The 27,069-nt window shown below is 36.9% G+C and overlaps 1 protein-coding gene across 1 annotated transcript in view; it reads left to right on the top strand.

Moving 5' to 3' along the window:
- Positions 1 to 27,069, top strand: part of ERBB4 (erb-b2 receptor tyrosine kinase 4) — a 777,579-nt gene that overhangs the window by 738,192 nt on the left and 12,318 nt on the right. Inside the window, exon 25 of the mRNA XM_068968480.1 lies at positions 651 to 821. Within this exon, the coding sequence (XP_068824581.1) occupies positions 651 to 821 (171 nt within the window). The remainder of the gene's footprint in view (positions 1 to 650; positions 822 to 27,069) is intronic.

The following is a 27,069-nucleotide window of genomic DNA, read 5'->3' as shown; positions in this document are numbered from 1 at the left end:
GACAATGATTTCTATCTAACTTTTTCCCAAATTAACTCTGATTTTAAAAAATGTTTACAAAAATATCATATAACTTAAATTTTTAAATCCTACGTAAGAAATAGTTGAGGTAAGAGAGTAACAATTGTTTTGGTGTTTCTCCCATTTCCATTTATGTTCTTTTCCAAGCTTGCTGTGATTTTGAATGATATCACTTTCATAATGTTATGCTGTAGAACAAATCATGGATACTTTGTGTCCTGATAGCGTTGCACTGTCAACCAACCAAATATAATAAAGATTGATAAGTTCATTGCTCTTACTTTATTATTTACTCTTAAAGTCACAGTTCAAACACCATCTTGGCAATGAAACCTACGATTATTCTCAAATCTAAAATGGATTATGCCTCTCTAAAAATAGCCATAGCATTCTGCTTTATTCATCTTAAATGAGCATTTATCAGATTCTTTTTGTATTTATTTATCTTTCCCTGTCATATCTATATATGTTATAGGCTTCTATATGGCAGGTAATTGTGCTAAATCTTTTTTAATGAGTGCATGAATTTGCAATGATTTTGATATTATATAAATTTGCTGCAAACTTCACATATTTAACATGAAGGAAAGAATCATTTTTGTGTTTGTATCTGATGGGCAATTTTTTAGGGTGATGATCGTATGAAGCTTCCCAGTCCAAACGACAGCAAGTTCTTTCAGAATCTCTTGGATGAAGAAGATTTAGAAGATATGATGGATGCTGAGGAATACCTGGTACCTCAAGCTTTCAACATCCCTCCTCCCATCTATACTTCCAGATCAAGAATTGACTCAAATAGGGTAAGAAGTACTTACATACCACTTCTCATATTATTTCTGAGAAACAAAATCATGGAAATACTCTGCAAGCACTAAAACTACCAAATAAATAATATAGCTCAAATCAGTGTGATTCCTAAATTAAAAGCAAGTTTTCTCAACAAAAGATATGCCAAACTTGCCACATATAGTTAATTTTGGAAGGCAAGCATGGGCAATACAATGTGCACTCTAAAATATCTTCAAGATTTCAAAAGGAGAAATTTTTTTTTGGTCTTAAATTTAGTTAAAACAAATTTCAATTTTTGAAAATCTATCACCAATTCAAACTAATAAATCTGTATGTGTTTATAAATAAATGAAAATTCTTCCCAAGATAGACTCTCCCCTTTTTTCTTAATAAGATAACGTGACTTATTGGTCAAGAGACAATACAAGTACAGCTCTTTATTTAGCAGACATTAAATATTTTTTATGAGGTTGAAGTAGAAACGGAACACTGTGCAATCCTTTGGACGAAATCAATCATCTTGGTAGGGCTTCTGAACCATTTCTAAGATGCAGATTTGTTTTGAAAGAAGCGTCTGAATGGAATTTCCATTTCATGTTAAATATTAAGTCCACTCTATGTGAATAGCATTTTTTCTCTGAAAACTGTAAGTCCATGCATTCGTTCATTTATTTTTTGAAATTTGTTCATCACTCCTTCAATATTTATTGAATACCTCTGTATTACTAGACGATTGAAATTCAAAAAGTTACATAATTACTACTTTCAAGATGTACCAACTTTGACAAGAGTCATAAAGATATGGAGACAGAATGCAACATGATTGTGTTATGATCAAATGTTCACTGGCCGTTATGGAGCATAGAGAAGCTGTGATAAGTTTCTTCAGTTGAAAAGACACACACATGATGCTTACTTTTTTTCCAGAAAGCAATTCTTTTCTTTTGATCTCCTCCTCCCTCTAAGAATATTGTCATAGCTTGTGGAACGAGCAGCATCCCATTTGTCTTGACCATAAGCATAAACCCATTCCAGTATTCTTGCCTGGGAAATCCCATGGCCAGACGAGACTGGAGGGCCACAGTCCATGGGGATGCAAGAACTGGACACAACTTAGTGACCAAACCCTCACCACAGTAAGCATAAAAAACTTTCAACTTGCTGCTCATTCTCCAAAACAAAGTCATTTACTTTATTTCAAACTGATAGCAGTAATAAACCTCGTGCTTACTGTATGTCAACACATACATGTTTACTCTTAATCCTTACAACAATCCCATGAGGTTCTAATATCATTATCTCTGTCTTAAATATGAAGAAACTTGTCACAGATTTAAGGACTTGATGAGTGTCACCCAATCAGTAGAAGTTCAGGATCCTAATGTGTACAGTCTCTCTGTGCTATTCATACGATTGCTTCAAAGGGATTGGAACATGTTCTTTTCAATATACTTTCTCTTGGCATCAACCTCAACCTCTGAGTTACATATTGTTTGGAAAGCTCCCTGGGTATTTTCTTATAAAATCCATCTCCCAACCTGCCCAATACCTTTTCTCCCCTCCATCCTCATAAGATCTCTTATCAGTTCAGTTCAGTTCAGTTCAGTTCAGTCGCTCAGCCGTGTCCGACTCTTTGCCACCCCATGAATCGCATCACGCCAGGCCTCCCTGTCCATCACCAACTTCCGGAGTTCACCCAGACTCAAATCCATCGAGTCAGTGACGCCATCCAGCCATCTCATCTTCTGTCATCCCCTTCTCCTCCTGCCCCCTATCCCTCCATGCCACCAAATAGATAAAACATTTCTTTAAAAAAAGGAGCAACATCTTTAAGGTGTGTAAATGAAGCACTTTTTTTCCCACTGTACACTTAACGAAATGATCAGATCATAACTTTGACATTTATAATTTTACATAACAAATTCGTTACTTTTATTAAAACGGAAATTTCAAGAAAATAGTTTTCCTTCATTAACATGATATGTTTTAAAGGCCAAGGGCTTGAATCTTTCTTTTTATAATGATTATTGAATTCCAGCTTTCTGTTTATCTCAATTTACACTCAATGCAAGGAATTCATAATGAAGGTTTGAGTTAACTGAATGGAATTACTAAAACAAAGTGAAAACCACATGAGAAATTATTTGGCCTTTACTCACCATTTCTTATTCCACATTATTATTTAAACAATGTTATCTGTATATTTCTTTTTACTTTTTCATGTCTTTGTTAAAAGAATTGTTTTTAAGTATCATTTTACTTTTAGGCCTTAGAAAGCCTCATTATTCATCTATATTTTTCTGTTTTTTTTAGTAGTAATGTCAAATGTGTGAAAATACCGTTTCCCCCCTTCTTTCCTATAAAGCTAGCCTTATTTTATTGTTAAAAAGTAAATTCAATTTTAGGTTCTATGGCCACCTTCCATGGTAAGGGAACGTTTTAAAGTGAATTTTAATCAAAAGTTGTTTTGAGCATGTTCGTTGGACTTTGAAACCAAAAAGTAATCCAGTTGTTAAATATAGACTCCCTGCTCACTAGCTGAGAGGCTTAAAGTTCTGAATATCTTGACAACTTTGCTTCTTCAATTGTAAAATAAGCACGGTAGTATTTACATGATTGTTAGGCAGTTTAAAAAATTGCAGCAGATCTGAAGTGCTAGGCAAATACTTATTACCTTCTTTTAGAATCACACAAATCTTATTTTTAGCTGTTTCCTTGTCAATATAATAAACTATTACATTCTTTTATAAAATTCTCTACACATTATCTATGAAAAACCCATTGATACAATCACTGCTTGACAAGCAAATTATTTCAGATTATTTCAGGTTCTTATAGCAAATAAGTTGAAAGTTATTTTTATTATGCTTTTCATTATGTCAGATTTTATATATATTTTGATAAATTATAATCTTAAAATGATGCATCAGCTAAAAATACGGTGTTGATATTTGTCCAGCAAGGCGATAGATATAAAGGCAAATAATGCTAGAAAACATTCAGCTAATTTATATTTTTGTTACTGTTGTTAAATATTCTCTTAATATTATCTCAAAGACTTTAATCAAAATATACCCAAACACTTACTTTAGCATGAGGTCAATATGAAAACATGAGAAGCTATCTAAACTCCTGCAAATTTAAGTTCTCTGTATCTATAAAATGGGGACGAAAAAATTCCCACAGAATATTGTGAAGATTGACTTTTTAATATATCTAAGCATATTGTCCATTGATGGACTGCAGTAGGTGCTCAGTCGAGTTGAAGTAAATGAAAACCAACTATTTGTTCAGAGCTGACTATGTAGCAAGGGAGTCTGCCACTGTCATTTGTGTTTTGGGAGAGATATTGGTTTCTCAGGTGGAGCTAGTGGTAAAGAACCTGCCTCCCAATGCAGGAGACATAAGAGATGCAGGTTCTATCCCTGGGTCCAGAAGTTCCCTGAAGGAAGACATGGCAACCCACTCCAGTATTCTTGCCTGGAGAATCCCATGGACAGGGGAGCCTGGCAAGCTACATACAGCCCATAGTGTCTCAAAGAGTCGGACATGATTGAAGTGACTTAGCATGCACACAAAGACAGAATGGGAAACCTTTATCAGTTCAGTTCAGTTGCTCAGTCGTGTCCCACTCTTTGTGACCCAGTGGACTGAAGCATGCCCAGGTTTCCCTGTCCATCACCAGCTCCCAGAGTTTATTCAAACTCATGTCCATTGAGTTGCTGATGCCATCCAACCATCTCAACCTCTGTCATCCCCTTCTCCTCCTTTCTTCAATCTTTCCCAACATCAGGATCTTTTCCAATGAGTCAGTTCTTTGCATCAGGTGGCCAAAGTATTGGAGCTTCAGCTTCAGCATCAGTCCTTCCAATGAACACCCAGGACTGATTTCTTTTAGGATGGACTGGTTGAATATCCTTGCAGTCCAAGGGACTCTCAAGAGTCTTCCCCAACACCACAGTTCAAAAGCATCAATTCTTCCACACTCAGCTTTCTTTATAGTCCAACTCTCACATCCATACATGACTACTGGAAAAACCATAGCTTTGACTAGACAGACCTTTGTTTGTAAAGTAATGTCTCTGCTTTTTGATATGCTATCTAGATTTGTCATAGCTTTTCTTCCAAGGAAAACTTGGAAGAAAAGTTTGTCATAGCTTTTCTTCCAAAGGGGAAACTATAGTGGAGACAAAGGAAGGCTTCAGGTATGCCCTGATTGAAGGCTATTGGCTTGGGGAATCAATAAAAAGGCTAATGAAAAGCAGAGCATCCCGTGGAGTTGGGTGCATATTTGGCTTTATCTGGTTGGCTCTAAATTGAAAATGGGGACAAAAATTAGAGAAGCTGCTAGTTATTAATCAAATCCTGGTCACTTAGGGCCAATTGTTAAGAGAAGTTTTTACTTAGCTTCCTGGATTGTGACTAAAGATAACAATCAAACTTCCTAAAAAAGTCTGATTCATAGTTGACTGTCTTCCTGGGCTATTTATTCTAGCTATGGTTTCCTGGGCATGTTGCTGTAGGTATGAATTAGACTGCTGGGTTCATATATGATCCTGCCATTATCTGTTTATATATTCAATCTGTCAAGAGGTTGTAGGTTCCCTTATTCCTTTCTTTTCTCTTGATATACTTACTTAAATGCATATTGCCTTATATTTTAAATTCAATATTCAAAATGATTTTGGACTTTCTGCACAGCTTTTTTTCTGTTTACATGGATAAGTTTTGTCTCTTTCTTTTGAGTTACCTAGATTTATGTTTGTTTAGTATCATGAGTTGTACATTAAATGCAACAGCAGTGAAAAAGAGTGACTAGTAAATTGACAATGCTGCTAAAGATATTTTAGTTTTAGTGACACTAGTTCAATTTAATGTAAAAACTTCAGTGTATTTTTATAGAGAAGGATATATTTCAATTGTTGCAGGATCATTCAGTCACTTGTGGTGAATAGTTTTAAAAATTAAGTGCCCCATCTCTTTCAAAACACATCAATTAACACATCAAGTATCCAGGTCAGGGGAAGGTAGAGAAATTGTAGCTGCTCCACATTGGTACATCAGGTGATCCATATAGATCTAGCATTACAATTTAAAGTTTTCTCACTTCTTTCCAATCTGCTAAGAAATAACTTTATTAACAGATTTGCATTTTTCCTCCTTTGTTTGCCCTTTTTCTTCCAAGAAGGGTGTATAAATGAGCTGAAAAACTGGAAAAGTATAGGCAGGAAAAATGAAGGATGATGAAAGATAAAGGGGTTTGGTATTTCACAAATTTGATCAGCTTCATTGAATATGGACTGAATATTGACTGCTCAGAAAATATAATTCTATAAACTTTATTTTGTATCAGTTAAGATTTCATAACTTTGATGAAGATATTTTAGCAAGGTTTCCACATGCATTGTAATTATCTGTGAGATTTTAACTAATTCATCAGAAAAGAGAGAAAGAAAAGAAGGAAGGAAGAAAGATAATGAAATATAAGAAATCTCTGGCCTTCCCTGTAGGATTTTTGATACTGTGCTATGTATGCTTCCTAATGATGTATAAGCTAGTAGAAATTAAAGCAAGATGAGAATGTAGAAAAAGTAATGTCATTTAAATTACAAGAGTTTCAATTTAATTTTTCTTTACAATTTAGGAAATCAGAACTTTGACTTATTATTTTATGAAACAAAAATAGTAACATCAAACTGAAACTTATTGAGTTCTTACTATAACCCAATTACTATAGTACTAACTACACTTAGTAGTGTTTTAAATTAAATATTTCACAAAGCTCTATGAGGTAGGTAATTAAACTATGGAGCTAAGGAAATTAAAATATGGAGAGGTTAGATAATTTACCAATGATAAGAGACAAAGCTATAATTAATTAAGTTCAGCTTCTAATAGTCCCACTTAGGATCCATATTCCTAAAATAACAGAGGGGTTAGGGGAAGGAGGCTCCTCAATTCAGGTTGCTATTGAACTTCTTACAACTTATGGAACTAGCACTTTTCATTTCCTTAATGGTAATTGGGTAAAAGAAACTAAGTTGGATGTCAGGAATCTCACATTCTAGAACTCTTTGACATTTCAGCCTTGGTCATATTATTTAATCAGATTCAGTTTCTTTACTTCAGTGATGAGAAGATTGAACTGAATCACATATAAACACTTTCTAGTTTTAAAGCTATCTTTCCATTTGGTGGCTTTTCAAAATAATCATTTATTTTATGTAATTATGCTATATTTTCTTCTAGAAAATGTTTAATTGAAAAATGCCCCAAAACATTTTGGGTTACATCTATACACCACTTTTTTTTTTTTTTTTTTTCTTATGTGATTGATTATAGAAGAGAAAAACCTAAGGACACAAGTTAAGGAAGCATCTCATAGCTAAATAATGTAGTGGGAGAATTTTGTGATGATACAACAAGGTTACTCTGGTTGCAATTTACCAAGGATCAATATCAATTCTAACAACAGCTGCTACTTGATAAATGATTGTAGTCTCAGGATATTGCTTTTACATTTCTTCCAAAATTATGTCAAGGATTCCTGCACAGTATCTTTGATATGATATTTGTTTTTGTTTTTTTTTTTAAATTTTATCTATCAAGACAGGAGAAAAAGCTCTTCTTACTAGGATAATCCATATCACTAGGTATTTTTTGTCCCAAAGTGTTACCTAAGTAGTAATCTTTTAGCCTGTTAGGTTATTATGATGAAAGAGCAAATGGATTAATATAATGAATGTTTATCTTGGGCCAGACACTGTGTTGGGCAATGAGAGTACAGAGGTAAAAGCAACTTTATTCCCTCAAAAAGTTAATATTCTAGTTGAGGAAATAATGTACTGAGGGCAATATGCCAGGTATTGTAGGAAAAAGACCAAATCAGCTTCAGAGGCTATAGAAAGTCATTTGTGGCTGTATGATTATTGAATCTAGCTTGGAGTAGAAGTGGAGTTTTGTTAGGGTGGGACTGAAATGGATCAGAAGGAAAGCAAAAGTCAAAACTAAATAGAAACTCTGACATGAACAAAGATGTGATGATGTATTTTTAAGTATACTTAAAAAAAAATCCCCATTTTTGTAATAGTTCTATACAAATTCTTTGCCACCCCATGGATCGCAGCCCTCAGGCTCCTCTGTCCATGGGATTCTCCAGGCAAAAATACTGGAGTGGGTAGCTATTCCCTTCTCCAGGGTATCTTCCCTACCCCAGGGATCAAGCCTAGGTCTCCTGCATTGCAGGTGGATTTTTTACTGTCTGAGCCACCAGGAAAGCTCTTTTCCATACTGTACATGTTTGATAGCTCTTTTATGTTATCAGAGGAGATCTGATGGACCTTCTGCCAGTTTTCCTATTTTTTATCAATGTTATGAAGGCTTGAGACATGGTTGTGAAATTCTCTTGCTTTTCATTAAAACCATCCAATTCAAAACCAAATCCTTTCTGGTCTTCCTGAAAAACAGCTCTCAAATTCCTGCCATTATTCTAATTCAGGCTTTTATCACTTCATAAGAATTACTAAAAAATTATTCTAACTAATATCTACATTTTTTTAAATTTTTGCAGATGGGCTGTTTCTGTATATAGGGTTTAACGAATGAAAGACAATGTTGTGAATATGTCAAACACTGGATCATTTACTAGCATTAATTCCTTTCGCTTTATTTTGCCCTCATCTATTGAGAGTATGCCTTTTATTTTCAGCAATGGGATAAACTTGAATGATATATGTTATATTAGATTTCTCTTTATATGATATATAGTCCTATTGTCACTAACAGTAGAAGGAATTTTGAACATTCATCCTAGGAAATGCCTTGGCCATTCCAGTTGACCAGTCACTGCAATTTATTTTCCACTACTCTCTAGCTCACACATACAAAATTGCCCAGAGCTGCAAGCATTATCCCTGTCTTGATCTCTTTCAATATATAGATCATATTGCTGTTTTCTGTTTTAGTTTAGAAGTGTGGGTGGATAACTTTAACAAAGAACTATTTTCCCTTATGCATTATAGATTTGTTTATTTGCTTTTTCCCCCTAAATAAGAGCATACGATCAAATTACATTTGTTTAAACTTCTAAGTTCTTGGAAATTATATGGACATCAAAATTAATTCTGATCTCTCTGGTTTGCCACTAATTTGAGAGTATCTCTCAATCTCTCAAATGATTAATTTATCATCAAAATAACAATGTCTTTTTGTGCAATGTCTTGTCTACCAGTGACTTTCTTAAAGTCTGGCTATATTATTTCAGTTATACTACTGTTTGTAAGCTTTACTTTTCTTGAACAAACTATTTTTTTTCAGTAGTATTACTCTTTTATTTCTCCTTGATTCCCAAAGGATTTTCATAGAATTTAAGTCACAGCATCATGTTATGATGCTTTTTAATATCAGCTCTGCATTCTTCATATAACCCTATATTTATGAATTACACACAAAAGTTAATTACTCTTCAATTTCTTAAGTAAGAAAGAAAATTTTTAGACTTCTTTCTCAAATCTCCAGGTATCACAGATATCACTTCTAGCAGATTTGGACTTGAGGTACCACCTCCTTGTTATAGTATCTCATGATTTCCTCCATAGTTGTTTATTGTTTAGAGAATCTGCTTTTTCTGTTGGCAAATGAAAGATTTAAGACTAAATACTAATGCCTATGAATGCATGTTGGCAGATGTAATAGAGGTGGTATGTTTACTAGAGCATGGTAAGTCAGAGTAACCTCTGCTCCCCGACCCCAGATGAAATGACAAGAAGTTATATAGAGCTTCCCAGACTCAAAGCTGAGGGAGGAGAGGAGGTTGGCAGTAAATACAAAAAAATAAATAAATAAAAATAAAAAACAATATGTTATCCCTGTACATAAAACTCCATGGTTCCACTTACATAGAGACCCCTGATTATTCTTACCACACCAACAATATAATCTTCCCTCTCATTTTCCATTTTTCCTTCCTTCTTTCCCCTTGTATTTATGTCCTTCTCTAGTCACTTGTTTCAAGTAGATTTTCTCTGAATAAAAATATATCCAAATATGGTCCAAGTATATCAATCAACTCAGTAATTTGCATCACTGAGCTGCCCCATTGTAATATGAGGTGACATGTAAGTAATTATATATTCATAGAGTGCCAGAGATGGGATCTTAAAGGCCTTCTGGTACAAGCACTGTCATCTAAAGTGAAATCGCTCAGTCGTGTCTGACTCTTTGCTACCACATGGACTGTAGCCTACCAGGCTCTTCCATCCATGGGATTTTCCAGGCAAGAATACTGGAGTGGGTTGCTATTTCCTTCTCCAGGAGATCTTCCTGACCCAGGGATTGAACCTGGGTCTCCCTCATTGTGGGCAAATGTTTTACCATCTGAGCCACCAGGGAAGTCTACATGTGTAAACTGATACTAGAAAAGATAAAATCCAGACCTTTGTGTCCTTTGCTGTTAAAGGAAAGGTGAAAAACCATTCTCTGATCTCTCACGTCTAACATTTAATCCTTTATTGTTTCTATCTACTTTTTTTACTGGTCAAAATATGGATATCTTGATGTTGACTCCAAGTCTAATGAGATTTAGCATCAATTGGTTTAAAACTGTTCCTGCTGAGAGTGCAGTAAGAGGCCAGAGAGCCTGCTGCTGTTTGCCTCCTCTGTTTATTCTCCTGTGAGACTCCTTGTAATCAAGAGTTAATGGTTTAGGAGGATCAAATGGAACTGATAAAGCCAAAATCCAAAATCTTGGAGCACAAAGAGAGCACAGTGTCTGTGTTGGGACTCAGTAATTACCTGCTTGAAGATAAAATGATCCTTACAAGTTTCATAAAACTTTCAAAATTTTCAAACACTAATTTAAGTACAGTTACCACTTATTGATCACAGATTTGTGTGTTAGGTTCGGCTCTGAGCTTCTGAGCTTTTACGTTTGTTACCTTAATCTTCATAGCAAGACTAAGCAGAATTTACCATTTGAATTCTACAGAGGAGAAACAAACACAGAGACATAGAAGCCTCTTTTTACTGAGGCTTCTACCTTATATGGTAAAAAATAAGATTTGAACACAGAGGTGTGTCATCTACAGTCTAAGTGTTTAACGCTCACCTTTCATTTGTTAAAATAGCATGGAAAATCAATATATCATCTCCAAAAAGTAATAACATATAAATAAAAGCCTGTAACTATTCAAACTGCTAAAAACAGTACATATTTCTTTAATTTTTTAAATATTTAGGACAATCTTTATGAAACCTTTTTTTACCCTTGCCTACAAAGTCATATTTTGAAAAGTACTCACACCTTTTCTTGAACTCTTTGAGGATGCAAAGTCCACTACAAGCAATACTTTATAAAAACAGAGTCACTTTCATTCTTGGCATACTCACAAATTAAATGATAGCTTATAAAGTTTACAAAGGACTTTGATATAGGTGGGATTTTATTTTCACACCAGAATTCCAGAGACACAGTATTTGAAATCCCTGACTTGACAACTTGGTAAAGAACTTGCTAACTCAAGACCCAAACCAGTACCAGGCCAAACCAGTATCTAACTCCAAACTGAGTGACTCAACTATTAAATAATGGTTCATCTGAAAGCACTTATTGTTGGCATCATTGTTTGTTGCCTCTTCTCAGTACTGTATTTGGACACTGCCAAACAGACCCTTCTGTGACATGGAGACAAAGGACCATAGCAATATGGCTTGTTGAAGGCGAATCTAATGTTAAAGAACGTTTCCGTGATCTTTACAAAATTATTTTACACAAGCAATTATCAGATACCTTAAGAAGCCTTTTTAAATAAACAAAAGAGCTTCTTCCCTGCTTTGTTCAAAAGTGCTAAGGAAAAAACTCAGAACAAGAGAGGGAAACAAAGAGGAGGGAGGGGCCCCTTAGAGATTTAGATTTGGAATGTTAATGAATGTGTTATCTAAATCACTTAGATGGTTATTTTTTAGTATTATTGCCACAAGATTCCAAGCTCCACTTTACATTATAGGAAACATCTCATCAAGAAGTCTATTCTTTACTATAGGAGACCTGGAGAGCACAATTGTGAGTTTCTTTACCCTTTACACAATAGAATTGGGAGATTATCATCAACTTTCTATTCATATTTTGTGGAGGTTATCTAATTTATGTGTGTATATATTTATTTATTCTGACAAATTGGTCTTTGTCTGCCAAAGCTCCCTGTTCAAGCCAGATTGCTCTGATGATTTCTCCTGCAAAGGTTTGAGAGAGAAATGTTCTATTTCTTTGTCAATAAGGATCGATGGCATTTTGAGAGGTGCAGAATATCCTTTGATTGCTCCATGAAACAGACTGGAAAAGATGTTCATAGGTAGTGGGGGGTGGGCTCACTCATCAGCCTTCCTTTGTGCAATTGCTGCAGTTGCACACACCCTCATCACAAGCATCGTGTGTCAGTCCCTTTTCTCCTTCACCTGCCCAAATGAAATCTTCCACTGTAATTCTAACACAACAGTGTTCTCAGGAGAGGCTAATGTGTGCACTGTAGTTCTCACTCAAACATTGTAGGCAGATGGCTGTGAACCACCCTCTCAGTATACTTTAGCAAAGGCTGAATTGAAAGAGGGATTCCCCTGGAGAAGGGAATGGCAACCTATTCCAGTATTCTTGACTGGAGAATCTCATGAACAGAGGAGCAGGGCTGGCTACAGTCCATGGGATCACAAAGAGTTAGACACAGTTGAGCAACTAACACTTTCATTTTCAGACCACCATGGGAAAAATTCCAAATACTGTGACCTTATCCCTTGTAAAATGTTTTGACAAAAGAAGTACTGTAAATTTGAGAGGGAAAGAAAATAGAAGTTTAATTCACAACCAATTTGGTTTGCTTTGTCCAACAAGAATCATAGACATTATTTAGTAACTCCATACTTGTTTTTCCTCTCTGATAGAAAAGAATAATATTTAACATTCTTTGCATAATGGAGATGGTGAGATGTATACAATTAAAATTTGTTCGGAGTTTGGTGTAGTTTATTCTTATTTAGAGCTAGGTACTTTAGTTTTATGTTATATAGACGGAGATTTTGAATATCCTGAGTTTCAATGACTAAACTCATTCTTTAACTCCTCAGTTCAGTTGTTCAGTCATGTCTGACTCTTTGCAGCCCCATGGACTGCAGGACGCCAGGCTTCCCTGTACATCACTGACTCCTGGAGCTTGCTCAAACTCATGTCCATGGAGTTGGTGATGCCATCCAACCATCTCATCCTCTGTTGTCCCCTTCTCCTCCCACCTTCAACCTTTCCCAGCATCGGGGTCTTTTCCAGTGAGTCAATTTCCTCAGATGGACTAGTGTTACAGCGCCATGTCACAGCTCAGTTTTATTTAGAAAGCAAAGGAAAATATATCCTTGAGGCATGAGGGTGGGCTGACCCAAAAAACATGAAGAGAAGTTCCCTGGCCCAATTTTAGCTCTTTTTATATGTTTTTTTCTCCTCCCCCCTGAGCCTGCCCTATTTAAATTGGGCTAGCCAGGAGGGCTGTTTGGTTTACCTGAGGTTCTCACTCAGGTCCTCGGATCTTCCTTTGTTCTGTTCCACGGGCTTTTCCTTTCTTTGACTTTTAGCCACCATCATTCTGGACTCCTTTTTCCTATTCTAACTGCCTAACACAAAGTTTGACGTAAGTAAAGGTTTTGAGAAAATCAGCAGGATTTGGGTACCATTTGGATGTTGCAGAGTGAGATAAGGAATTTAAAGTGACACCAAATTTTCTCAATGAAAGGTTGAGAAAATGTCAATATTACTAGTAGTGTATGAGAATAGAGAATGTATAATAAGGAAATATATTCAATATTTTGGAATGTAAGTAGATACAGATGTTAGATACTTGGGAATGTATGTCTAGAACTCAAGTGAAGTTGAATCTTGGTTTGGATGATTCAACTTGAATATAGAACTAATGGAGAACAGAGTATGATTGAAAATTAAAGGCAGGCAGTGGTAATTCTTTAAATTTTTTTTTTAATTGTAAAGGGAAGAAATGGGATTAAATGTAAGCTCAGAGTGAAAGATTAGTCAGAGGATGCTTTTTAGGATAATAGGCATTCAAATATTCTTAAAGTAAAGTAAGGTAGTGAAATCATAGAGACAGAAAATAATAGGATATGGGCGGAGAAAAGTCTAGAAGTAGTTAGCAGAAGATAAGGTCAATACATTTGAAGAAAATTTATCTTAGGCAGAACAATGTAATCATTGGCACAAGGAAATTTAAGAGTAAGATTTTAACCCATCAGTCAGACGGGTTTCTCTGTCTCTTGAACACTAGTTAAACTTTTAATCAACCTAGAGTTTACAGATGGAAGATGTTCAAACTACCTCTCCTTTTTTTTCTTTTTTTTTCTTTTAATTCATTGGGAGAAAATGTGTTTTTTTAAGTAATTAGGAAAACTTGCAAAGTGTGCTAGCAGAACATGTACTTGGAGATCTCACTAACTGTGTTTAAATCTGGGCTTCAGTACTTATTATTAATAGTTTTGTAAACTTGAATGACTTCACCTCTTAGTTTCCTTTTCTCTAACTCCAGGTTCAAATAACACCTACTGTTGATCTTTTTAAAATGCACAACATGAGAGTTCCGTTAAGATTTTTTTGTGGCAGAATGAGGACTGCAGCTTGGGACACTTCCTTTCAGATAGCTCTGAGAAACAACTCCGAGGAGATAAAGGGGGAGCTAGGATATATAGAGTTTTGCAGCTAAGGGCAGGTGGTCAAGTAGTCAGAAACATCAAACGATTACTGTTAATTAAAGAAACTAGATTCGTCATGTTAAGGAATTTAGCTCTTTTCTTGTAAGGGCAGATGCAAGAGTATGGGCTCACTGATATCAATTGTTTGATATGCACCTCAGCTATCTGGGATCAGTTTCCTGTGTTTTCACATCCTGAGTTTTCTCAGGGTTTGCTATAGGGAGTGGCTGCAATCTGATAGCTGCTAGATGGCAGGTATTCTTTTCCTCCCTGATTGTCCTCAGGGTTCACAGTGGCGAGTGACTGCAGTCTGATGGCTGCTAGATGCCAGGTATTCTTTTCCTTCCTGAGTTTCTTCAGGGCTCACCATCTTACTTGTAGAACTGCAATCACTAATAATTGTGATATCCTTGTTACTGATAGGGCAGGAAATAGTCCATATCAGATATCACTGGGCAATGTGAGTGATTGTTGTTTAATTGCTAAGTCATGTCTGACTTTCTTGTGACATGATGGACTGTAGGCTGCCAGACTCTTCTGTTCATGGGGTTGTCCAGCCAAGAATACTGGAGCAGGTTGCCACTTCCTTCTCCAGGGGATCTTCCCAACCCAGAGATTAAACCTGGGTCTCCTGTATTGACAGGTAGATTCTTTACCACTGAGCCACCTTGGGAAGCCCATCTGAGTGATACCAGTTAAGTGTGTTCAGTTCAGTTCAGTTCAGTCACTCAGTCGTGTCTGAATCTTTGCTACCCCATGAATCACAGCACACCAGGCCTCCCTGTCCATCACCAACTCCCGGAGTTCACTCAGATTTGCTTCCATCGAGTCAGTGATGCCATCTTCCTCTGTCCACAGCCACCTCATCCTCTGTCATCCCCTTCTCCTGCTGCCCCCCATCCCTCCCAGCATCAGAGTCCTTTCCAATGAGTCAACTCTTCGCATGAGGTGGCCAAAGTACTGGAGTTTCAGCTTCAGCATCATTCCCTCCAAAGAAATCCCAGGGCTGATCTCCTTCAGAATGGACTGATTGGATCTCCTTGCAGTCCAAGGGACTCTCAAGAGTCTTCTCCAACACCACAGTTCAAAAGCATCCATTCTTCGGCACTCAGCTTTCTTCACAGTCCAACTCTCACATCCATACATGACCACTGGAAAAACCATAGCCTTGATTAGATGGACCTTAGTCGGCAAAGTAATGTCTCTGCTTTTGAATATGCTGTCTAGGTTGGTCATAACTTTTCTTCCAAGGAGTAAGCGTCTTTTAATTTCATGGCTGCAGGCACCATTTGCAGTGATTTTGGAGCCCAAAAAAATAAAGTCTGACACTGTTTCCACTGTTTCCCCATCTATTTCCCATGAAGTGATGGGACCAGATGCCACGATCTTCGTTTTCTGAATGTTGAGCTTTAAGAGGGGAGAATATGGGAATATCTAGGTATTATGGAGCCAGTCATATCATTGGGAGTAAGGGTTGAGCCTCTTTAAGAAAAATACTGCAAAATAAAAATCCTAAATAAAAAAAGAAAGGATATAAATAAACTTATTTACAAAACAGAAACAGACTCACAGAGAGCAAACTTATGGTTACCAGGGGAGAAGGGTGTCGGGAAGGGATAGTTACTGAATTTGAGATTGACATGTACACACTGCTGTTTTTAAAATGAATAACCAAGGACTTCCCTGGTTGTCCAATAGTTAGGGCACTGTTCTTCCCATGCAGGGGGCACAGGCCTGATCCCTTGTCAGGGAACTAAGTTCCCACATGCTGTGTGGCCAAAAAAAAAAAAAAAAGGCATAAAATGGATAACCAACAAGAACCTAGTGTAGAGCACAGGGAGTTCTACTCAATATTATATAACAACGTAAATGGGAAAAGAATTTGAAAAAGAATAGATACATGTATATGTATAATTGAATCACTTTGCTAAACACCTAACACTAGCATAGCATTGTTAATGAACAATAATATAAAATAAAAAGTTAAAAATACTAAAAATCCTACTTTTTAAAAGTTTACCAAATTTCCCAGGCCCTGGGAGAAGTGATGCAACTGAAGAGCCTGAAGCTTTAAACTTTACTGCTTCAAGGTAAATTCGCTCTGGGTAGAGAAGGTAAGGTTATATGCAGGAGTAAAGACTTCTGGGAATGTATGTGTTCCAAGTTACAAATAGCACTTTAGTGAAAACTTCCTCTGGGGCTCCCAGTATTTGGAAACTCAAGATGGATAGGGTGGGCCCCAGAAATTCAATATAATAACAAAGTTGTGCTTCCTTCCTCCCTTCTGGAGGTGGATGATCTAGCATTTTTAGAAATTGTATTTGCGGGCTGCTAAACATTTTATGAATGTTCACTTGACCAAATGCTTAGGATGAGCTGTTTTTGCTCTTCTCTTGACCAGAATTTCCAAGCAGGAAAATATGAAAGCATTTCAAAGCAAATAATTCACAACCTGGTCTTATGTCAAGCTCTCTTGGAAATATCTTCTCCTCCTGCATAACTGATATTCAATATGCTTTTGTATGGAAATAGGTTGGATTAAAATATCCTAAAAGTGCTGTCAGTGTGCTGATTTTATTTCTAACTGCTTTGGCTACCTTTCAATAAGAATTTAAGAAATCAGTCTTAAATGATCAAAACATTCTCTTCTCATTTATTGTTTTTGGCAAAATCCGAGCTACTAGGTATATTTTTAACATTTAGACAAGTAAATTTGGGAGAAATGAGAGAAGTGAGGAACTAATACAACTATTTGATTATGTATTTAAGGAGCTTGTGTTCTAAAAGATAATATTTATGAAAAATAAATAATTTATAAAATTCTTGGGTATATATTTACAAATAAAAACAGTAATGATTTTTATGAGCGCCTGGGAAGTCTAACATTTAAGACTTATGGCATGAAAGACAATCAGCCACACTCTCCTTTGTGATTATATTCATTAGATCAAGTATTAATATTTTATTTTGTCAGAACGTAGCTGCACCTTTGCATAACATTTTCTTTTAGATGTGATAAGTAATAATTGTGCTACTGTTAATACATAATAAAGGACCAAGTGGCCTGGAAAATAAACCAGGGGCTTTTCTTGTCTGTCTAGCACTTTTTTAGTTGTTTGTTTGGTAGACCTTGGGAGAAAGCCTGGGGTATACTATATGTGGAAAAATCTAATCTATTTTTCCCAACTCTAAGTCATTTATCAAATTATTTCAGATTGCAAATCTAAGCACTTTTCTATTATTTAGAAAGTTTCTTTCCAAGAGGTGTCATTCTTAAAAGTGTTTAACATACTTTTAAAATCTATAAAATGCTTCGTCTTAACTTATTAAAAAAGTACATAGGAATTCTCTCTCCACCAAATGGGGTAGGAAAATTCAAACATTTCTTACATTAGTGTGTGCTTCTCTTAATGTGCCAGTTTTCCCTGAAAACATCAATGATCTCAAGGAATAAAAAAAAAAATTAAGCACACATTCCAGATTGAGGACTTCTCCTTGCCCTGTTAACAGTGCCTTAGCATGAACTCTGAGACATATGAGGTGTCTGTCTGAATCAGTACAAATGATTCAAGAAGATCAAGGCCAACACGTGGTCAGCAGAGATGGGAGTTTCTAATGTTTACCTTTCATTGACTCTGACACCCTCATCATCAAAAGAAAACAAAAGTAATGAAGATTTTATTTCAATTTATTAAACCTCTACTATTAGGTCATTCAGTTAATTTTATTTTAGCTGCTTAAGGAATTAATTATTGAACATTTAATATGCACATTTCTGTATCTAAGTGCTGAAAGAGGATTGTGCTTTGATTTACTGCTGCGCTAAGAAAAGCATATCATTATTTTTTTTTATTTTCAAAGAAATGTTTTACAATGACTTTAAATGATGTGCTAACCTATATATATATATTCAAATGAAACATAAATCATTTTTTGTTTGTATCAATAACATCCCCTTTTGATAATGTTTTCAAATGACATTTATGTGTGTGCAAGTGCTCAGTCACTCAGTTGTGTCCAATTCTTTGTGATCCCATGGGATCAAGACCATCCCCATGGAAAAGAAATGCAAAAAAGCAAAATGGCTGTCTGGGGAGGCCTTACAAGTGAGAAAAGGAAAGATATAAGCATATAAATGCAGAATTCCAGAGAATAGCAAGAAGAGATAAGAAAGCCTTCTTCAGCAATCAATGCAAAGAAATAGAGGAAAACAACAGAATGGGAAAGACTAGAGATCTCTTCAAGAAAATTAGAGATACCAAGGGAACATTTCATGCAAAGATGGGCTCAATAAAGGACATAAATGGTCTGGACCTAACAGAAGCAGAAGATATTAAGAAGAGGTGGCAAGAATACACAGAAGAACTGCACAAAAAAAGATCTTCATGACCCAGATAATCACAATGGTGTGATCACTCATCTAGAGCCAGACATCCTGGAATGTGAGTCAAGTGGGCCTTAGAAAGCATCACTACGAACAAAGCTAGTGGAGGTGATGGAATTCCAGTTGAGCTGTTTCAAATCCTGAAAGATGATGCTATGAAAGTGGTGCACTCAATATGCCAGCAAATTTGGAAAACTCAGCAGTGGCCACAGGACTGGAAAAAGTCAGTTTTCATTCCAATCCCAAAGAAAGGCAATGCCAAAAAAATGCTCAAACTACCGCACAATTGCACTCATCTCACATGCTAGTAAAGTAATGCTCAAAATTCTCCAAGCCAGGCTTCAGCAATACATGAACCATGAACTTCCAGATGTACAAGCTGGTTTTAGAAAAGGCAGAGGAACCAGAGATCAAATTGCCAACATCTGCTGGATCATGGAAAAAGCAAGAGAGTTCCAAACAAACATCTATTTGTGCTTTATTGACTATGCCAAAGCCTTTGACTGTGTGGATCACAGTAAACTGTGGAAAATTCTGAAAGAGATGGGAATACCAGGCCACCTAACCTGCCTCTTGAGAAATCTGTATGCAGGTCAGGAAGCAAGAGTTAGAACTGGACATGGAACAATAGACTGGTTCCAAATAGGAAAAGGAGTACGTCAAGGCTGTATATTGTCACCCTGCTTATTTAACTTCTATGCAGAGTACATCATGAGAAACGCTGGACTGGAAGAAACACAAGCTGGAATCAAGATTGCCAGGAGAAATATCAATAACCTCAGATATGCAGATGACACCACCCTTATGGCAGAAAGTGAAGAGGAATTCAAAAGCCTATTGATGAAAGTGAAAGTGAAGATTGAAAAAGTTGACTTAAAGCTCAACATTCAGAAAACGAAGATCATGGGATCCGGTCCCATCACTTCATGGCAAATAGATGGGGAAACAGTAGAAACAGTGTCAGACTTTAAATTTTTGGGCTCCAAAATCACTGTAGATGGTGACTGGAGCCATGAAATTTAAAGATGCTTACTCCTTGGAAGAAAAGTTATGACCAACCTAGATAGCATATTCAAAAGCAGAGACGTTACTCTGCCAACTAAGGTCCGTCTAGTCAAGGCTACGGTTTTTCCAGTGGTCATGTATGGATGTGAGAGTTGGACTGTGAAGAAGGCTGAGTGCCGAAGAATGGATGCTTTTGAACTGTGGTGTTGGAGAAGACTCTTGAGAGTCCCTTGGACTGCAAGGAGATTCAACCAGTCCATTCTAAAGGAGATCAGCCCTGGGATTTCTTTGGAAGGAATGATGCTGAAGCTGAAACTCCAGTACTTTGGCCACCTCATGCGAAGAGTTGACTCATTGGAAAAAACTCTGATGCTGGAAGGGATTGGGGGGCAGCAGGAGAAGGGGATGACAGAGGATGAGGTGGCTGGATGGCATCACTGACTCGATGGAAGCGAATCTGAGTGAACTCCGGGAGTTGGAGATGGACAGGGAGGCCTGACGTGCTGTGATTCATGGGGTCGCAAAGAGTCGGACACGACTGCGCGACTGAATTGAAGTGCTCAGTCACTCTGTCGTGTCCAATTCTTTGTGACCTCATGGCCCACCAGGCTCCTCGGTCCATGGAATTTTCCAGGCAAGAACACTAGAGTGGGTTGCCATTTCCTACTCCAGGGGGTACTCCCAACTCACGGACCGAACTTGTGTTTCTTGTGTCTCCTACATTGACAGGCAGATTCTTTACCACTCAGCCTCCTGGGAAGCACTTCAAATGACATATATGATACTAAGGCTGCAAAATGAACTCTATCATCACACAGATACAAAATAGGTAACTGTATACTTTTATTCCAGTATACAAGAAACATATACTTGCTTGGTTTGCAGCATTTAGTATAGTTTTGTATGAGTAATACTTGGACAAGTCACCCTTCAGCTGGATTTTTTTTTTAACTACTAGTAAAAAACACCATATTGCACATTTATATAATACAGTTTTTTTCAAATACATTTACCTTGAACATGAACTTATAAAACTCAAAAAGCAGGCAGACAGACATTATTATTTCCATTTTACAGATGAAGGCATTAAGCTTTGAGTAAAATTTATCTACAGCAACAGAGCTGGTGGGTGGCAGTGCTCTTCCCTACTCAAGAGCTGTCCTTCTATAGCTTCTTTCCTTCCTAGAGACTTAGAATTTCATTTATTTATAACTTTAATTTTTCTATACTGTGTCAGTTGCTCAGTCATGTCCAACTCTACAATCCCTGGACTGTAGCCCACCAGGCTCCTCTGTTCATGGGATTATCCAGGGAATAATACTACAGTGGGTAGCCATTCCATTCTCCATGGGATTTTCCTGACCCAGGGATAGAACCCAGTCTCCTGCATTGCAGGTGGATTCTTTACCATCTGGGCCACCAGGAAACCCAGTCCAATACTGTTTAACCATAATTATTCTTTTTTAAAAAAAAGGTCTTCTGAAAAATTTTTAATAAATTTTAATTATTCTGACTCTTCCTGTCTGTTATGCACAGAAATGTAGGTGGATGGTATGTACAACTTAAAATGAATACTTGCAGAAATCTGTGTTTGAGCTTATGAGCCCAAACTACAATTTTCATCTGCCTACAGGCAATTTATCCTCAGCGTTTGTCTTTCCTATTGTTCTTACTTAATTTATATTCTTCAGGATAAAGCAGAAGCTGAGTTTCCTAGACCTCCAAAGCATTAGGAAATACACAGATGTCTCAAGGGAATGTTGTCATACTAGTGATAGAATCCTGATGTTTTATAACTAGATGCAAAATATCCATTGCATCTGGAACCACTCATTATTTGTAAAAACATATTTTTTGGCCATTACAAGTAAGACTTTAAACAATGCTTCCAGAAATAGTAGCTAATTGACAGGAAGAGTGAGTGTACTAGATAAGATATAATATTCAGATGATTGTATTGGGATTCAGCTTCAACTTAGGACTCACCCTGAGTATCTGTAGAGTAAAATATGTGCAATATATAATTTAAGGAATGTTAAAATTCTTTATTCTTTAAAACATATCCCACTGCCTGAGGTCTTGAAAGTGAAAAAAGTGAAAGTGTTAGTCGCTTAGGCCTGTCTTACTCTTTGCGACCCCATGGACTAGGACTATAGCCTGCCAGGCTCCTCTGTCCATGAAATTCTCCAGGCAAGAATATTGGAGTGGGTAATCATGCCCTTCTCCAGGGGATCTTCCCGATGCAGGGATCAAACCAGGAAGGCCCTTAGATTCTCATTAATAAAGTCAAACTTGAAGTTTAAATATCTTTTCCATCTATCCATCCTTTGATTCAATATCCTTTTACTAAATATTCATCACATCTATGTTCCTGAACTGTGCTAGGTGTGAAGGATATAATAGTAAATTTAAGGCTTCTTCTAAATAGCCTTGGGCTTTGGCTCAGATGGTAAAGAATCTGCCTGCAATGCAAGAGGTCTGAGTTAGATCCCTCGGTCAGGAAGATCCCCTGGAGAAGAGACTGGCCACCCATTCCAGTATTCTCGCTTGGAGAATTCCATAAACAGAGGAGGCTGGTGGTCTATACTCCATGGGGTCACAAAGAGTTGGACCCAACTGGGCAACTAACACTATCACTTTCTTCTAAATAGATTCACAATCTAAGAAAGACAGCAAGCTAATGAAGTAAATAAACGATTAGAATAAAATTGCTGAATTACTCATATGGGGTGCAGAATAGGTTCTTGATAGATATTTTTGAATCAATACTTACATGTAAACAGGGCAATGATAGCATTCCATAGAATTAATATGTAATCAAGATGAACCTACTAGAAAGAAATGTTTAGGAAACAATTGGAACCTGGGCAGGTAACTGGAGGTAATAGAAGTCATGGACCATCAGGAACTGCTGGTGCTTTTTTTGACTGGAGGCATATGATGAATAAGCAGAAAGACAAAGCTGGAAAAATTGGCAGGAGCCATAGCTATCAAAAGCCTTCATGCCCCAAGAAACTGAGATTTGTCTTAACCTGAAGCCAAAAGGGGTCTTGTAGGTTTTTAAGCAGGAAATGAAGTGTGAATATTAGATTGGAATGAGGAGATCAAGGAGACCAATTAGAAAAACATTATAGTAGTTTAGTCAAGAAATGTGGTCATCATTAAGTTCATTGCATGTGCTGTGCCTGTTTGCCCTAGAGTCCTGGTTTACTCCTATTACTTCTGACTTAACTATTTATAGCATTTTCTTTTATCCTCAAAATTTCCGAGTTGCAATGCTAAATGATTTCGTACCTTAACATCAGAACTAAAACAGTATCAATGAAGATGGAGAAAATGGTTGTATCCTTGAGGTATTAAAATGTTTCAATGGGTAGACGTTGGATGCTTATGAAGAATGAGATAGAGGTGAAGCCAAAGATGGCACTGAGATATTTAACTTACACAAGTAGATAAGTTGATACTATTCACCAAGCCAAGAAAGATAAGAGAATTCCATTTAATGTCAGGAGAGGTGATGTTCATTTCAGTTTTGGAAAAGTGACATTTGAAAAAGCATGGAACATTCCAGTGGAGATGTCAGGTCAGCAGTTAATTATGTGTGTACAGGTTGGTACTCAGTAGTTCAGTGTTCTGTGAGGTGGGACTATTTATGATCTACTAAGGCAATGGCACCCCACTCCAGTACTCTTGCCTGGAAAATCCCATGGACAGAGGAGTGTGGCAGGCTGCAGTCCATGGGGTCTCGAAGAGTCGGACACGAATGAGCGACTTCACTTTCACTTTTTACTTTCATGCATTGGAGAAGGAAATGGCAACCCACTCCAGTGTTCTTGACTGGAGAATCCCAGGGACGGGGGAGCCTGGTGGGCTGCCATCTATGGGGTCGCACAGAGTCAGACACGACTGAAGCGACTTAACAGCAGCAGCAGCAACCACCAAGTTGAGAAAATTCCCCCAAACTAATCAGACTAAATGGATGCCCTTAGCCTAGCTACAGCCAAATCCGTGAGAAGAGAATAACACTACAGATTAGAGAGGGGGTTTTGGAATATGAGTTACTGACTTAAAATGGTGCATCTTTTTTGAGATGATGCAATAGCCCCATTTCCTATAGAACCAGGACTAGAATCACTGGACTCTGGCCTCTGTTGCTGCTGCTAAGTCGCTTCAGTCATGTCTGACTCTGTGTGACCCCATAGATGACAGCCCATCAGGCTCCCCTGTCCCTGGGATTCTCCAGGCAAGAACACTGGAGTGGGTTGCCATTTCCTTCTCCAATGCATGAAAGTGAAAAGTGAAAGTGAAGTCACTCTGTCATTAGGGAGCAATAAAAAAAATATGGACTTGAAGTTGAAAAGGAAACGTGATAATCAGACTTCACTTCTTTAGAGTTTCACCTGCCTTGTCCCGATTCAGTTATGCAGACATAATCTAAGAAGGATAGCAAGCAGATTGTTTCTGTTTCATAGTAAACCATAAAAGTATTTTTCTAATTTGGCCTATTGATTTTTGTTGTTGGTAACTAGATGTGTGACCTTGAGCAAAGTCACCTGCCGTCTCTGTTACCATAGCTGAAAATAGGGAGAAGGAGATTGGGTGATCTCTGGCATCCATGTCAGATTTAAATTAGACACTCTAGTTTCTAGTGTTTCTAGTCTATTTTATTTTTTTGGCTTCATATTTTTTTTTTAATTTAAATTTATTTATTTTATTTGGAGGCCAATTACTTTACAATATTGTATTGGTTTTGCCATACATCAACATGAATCCTCCACGGGTGTACCCGTAGTGTTAGCTACTTTAGAAGTTGAAAGAAAATTATTATGACCATGGTTCTGGCTAATATAGGTAGCAAACAGTTTAAATAGCAAAGTAAAAATATTGGTCTTTTTTTTCACTTCAGAAAGTTCCAAAGTGGTTCACAAATAGATGCAGGAATTATTTGTATGTTTTTCTTCTTCCTTTTGACATGTGGCAAAATCACATTTGGGAGATTTTAAAAAATGGTATAAACGCCTTAGACTATGGGCAACCAGTTGCTGTGGGGGAAAGTGTTTTTCTCTTGGGGTACTGCCTTCAATCTGATATTCATTTTGGCTCAGATCAGTTGTAAATACCAGCCAGCTTCTGTGAAATGTAGCTGGTGTTTGCTCTGGGCTGATGGGACAGCCATGTACTGTTTGCTCTGTCAGTAGCTGTACTGGAGTATGCACAGTACATTATTCAGATCAGCTCGCACAAACCAGATGTCCTAATTCCAGGTGGGCTGTTAGAAATCTTTTTACTTATAGCAACTGCTGTACCACTTTGGAGCCTGAAGAGCAGTAGTTCGCCTAACCAACCACTGTTACAAATTCACTTTTCTCTGGTAAACAGTTGGCATAAACTAGCATAACTGAAGGTATTTCCAACCTGATCCACACTGAAATGATAGGAACATGGAAAGCGTTATCTGTATTATGTTAAATTGTTTGCCTGTTGCCAACACTTATCATTTAAGACACTGAATAAAATCTACATGCCAAAATTAGAGTTATAAAATTTGTAGTTGTATTTTCTATATTATTTGTTTCCATCTCCCAATACATGAACTATGCCCATCATATTTTTATATTCTTACACACAGATTGCTTTAAATACTGTCATAGTTATTTTGAATATATAGTAAAACTTTTCTGGTGTGGATTATTGCTAAAGAGGAGGTGGAAATATAAGGTGCTTCACTGTTGCCTTATTATTTGCAAGTAAATAGTATAACTCCAAAGAACCACAAAAGAAACATTTCCAAGTGGAACTCTTGTAAATGACGCTTTAATGAATATGATTTACTTCCTGATACATAATATCCACATGTGAAAAAGAGTAGAGACAAAGCAAAACTAAGCCCACAAATAAACTAACGACCTATAAAAGAAAATTTGTTAGTTTGAATGAATTAAATAAAACTTTATTATCTTGTTTTAAGCTATTAATTTTCTTCACGTATATATGAATATATATATATATATATATATATATACATGCATGCATATGTGTATAGATCAGTTCAGTTCAGTTTAGTCACTCAGTCGTGTCTGATTCTTTGCAACCCCATGGACTGCAGCACACCAGGCCTCCCTGTTCACCAACTCCCAGAGTCCACCCAAACTTATGTCCATTGAGTCAGTGATGCCATCCAACCATCTCATCCTCTGTTTTTCCCTTCTCCTCCTGCCCTCAATCTTTCCCAGCATCAGCGTCTTTTCCAATGAGTCAGTTCTTCACATCAGGTAGCCAAGGTATTGGAGTTCAACTTCAACATCAGTCCTTCCAATGAACACCTAGGACTGATTTCCTTTAGGATGGACTGGTTAGATCTCCTTGCAGTCCAAGGGACTCTCAAGACTCTTCTCCAGCACCACAGTTCAAAAGCATCAATTCTTCAATGCTCGGCTTTCTTTTTAGTCCAACTCTCACATCCATACATGACTACTGGAAAAACCATAGCCTTGACTAGAAGTACCTTTGTTGACAAAGTAATGTCTCTGCTTTTTCATACACTGTCCAGGTTGGTCATAACTTTCCTTCCAAGAAGTAAGCATCTTTTAATTTCATGGCTGCAATCACCATCTGCAGTGATTTTGGAGCCCCCCAAAAATAAAGTCAGCCACTGTTTCCACTGTTTTCCCATAATTGTGATTTAAGTAAATCTTTATCAATACTATAAAAGGAAACATATTATACCCAGACCAAGTCTTAGCATTTCAAATTCTAAAGTAATGGCATTCATGATATACAGAGTGCCCATAGGTTTTTTTTTTTTCATTTTGCCCTATAGACTACTTAATTTTTAAGCTATTTCTGTAATTTCCATACATTATCTAATTATATAAATAGAAGTGAGTACTATGAAAGTGAAAATATGTCAATTGACAATAAGCATGTGCATAATTGTTGTTTAGTCACTAAATCATGTCTGACTCTTTTGCAACCCCATGGACTGTAGCCCACCAAGCTCCTCTGTCCATGTCCATGGGATTTCCTAAGCAAGAATACTGGAGTGGGTTGCCATTTCCTTCTCCAATCAATCTTCCCAACCCAGGGACCCAACCCATGTCTCTGCATTGGCAGGTGGATTCTTTACTGCTGAGTCACCA

This window comes from Capricornis sumatraensis, chromosome 3 (assembly GCF_032405125.1).
Source record: "Capricornis sumatraensis isolate serow.1 chromosome 3, serow.2, whole genome shotgun sequence".
Taxonomy (NCBI): Eukaryota; Metazoa; Chordata; class Mammalia; order Artiodactyla; family Bovidae; genus Capricornis; species Capricornis sumatraensis.
This window is presented reverse-complemented; position numbering and strand designations above follow the sequence as displayed.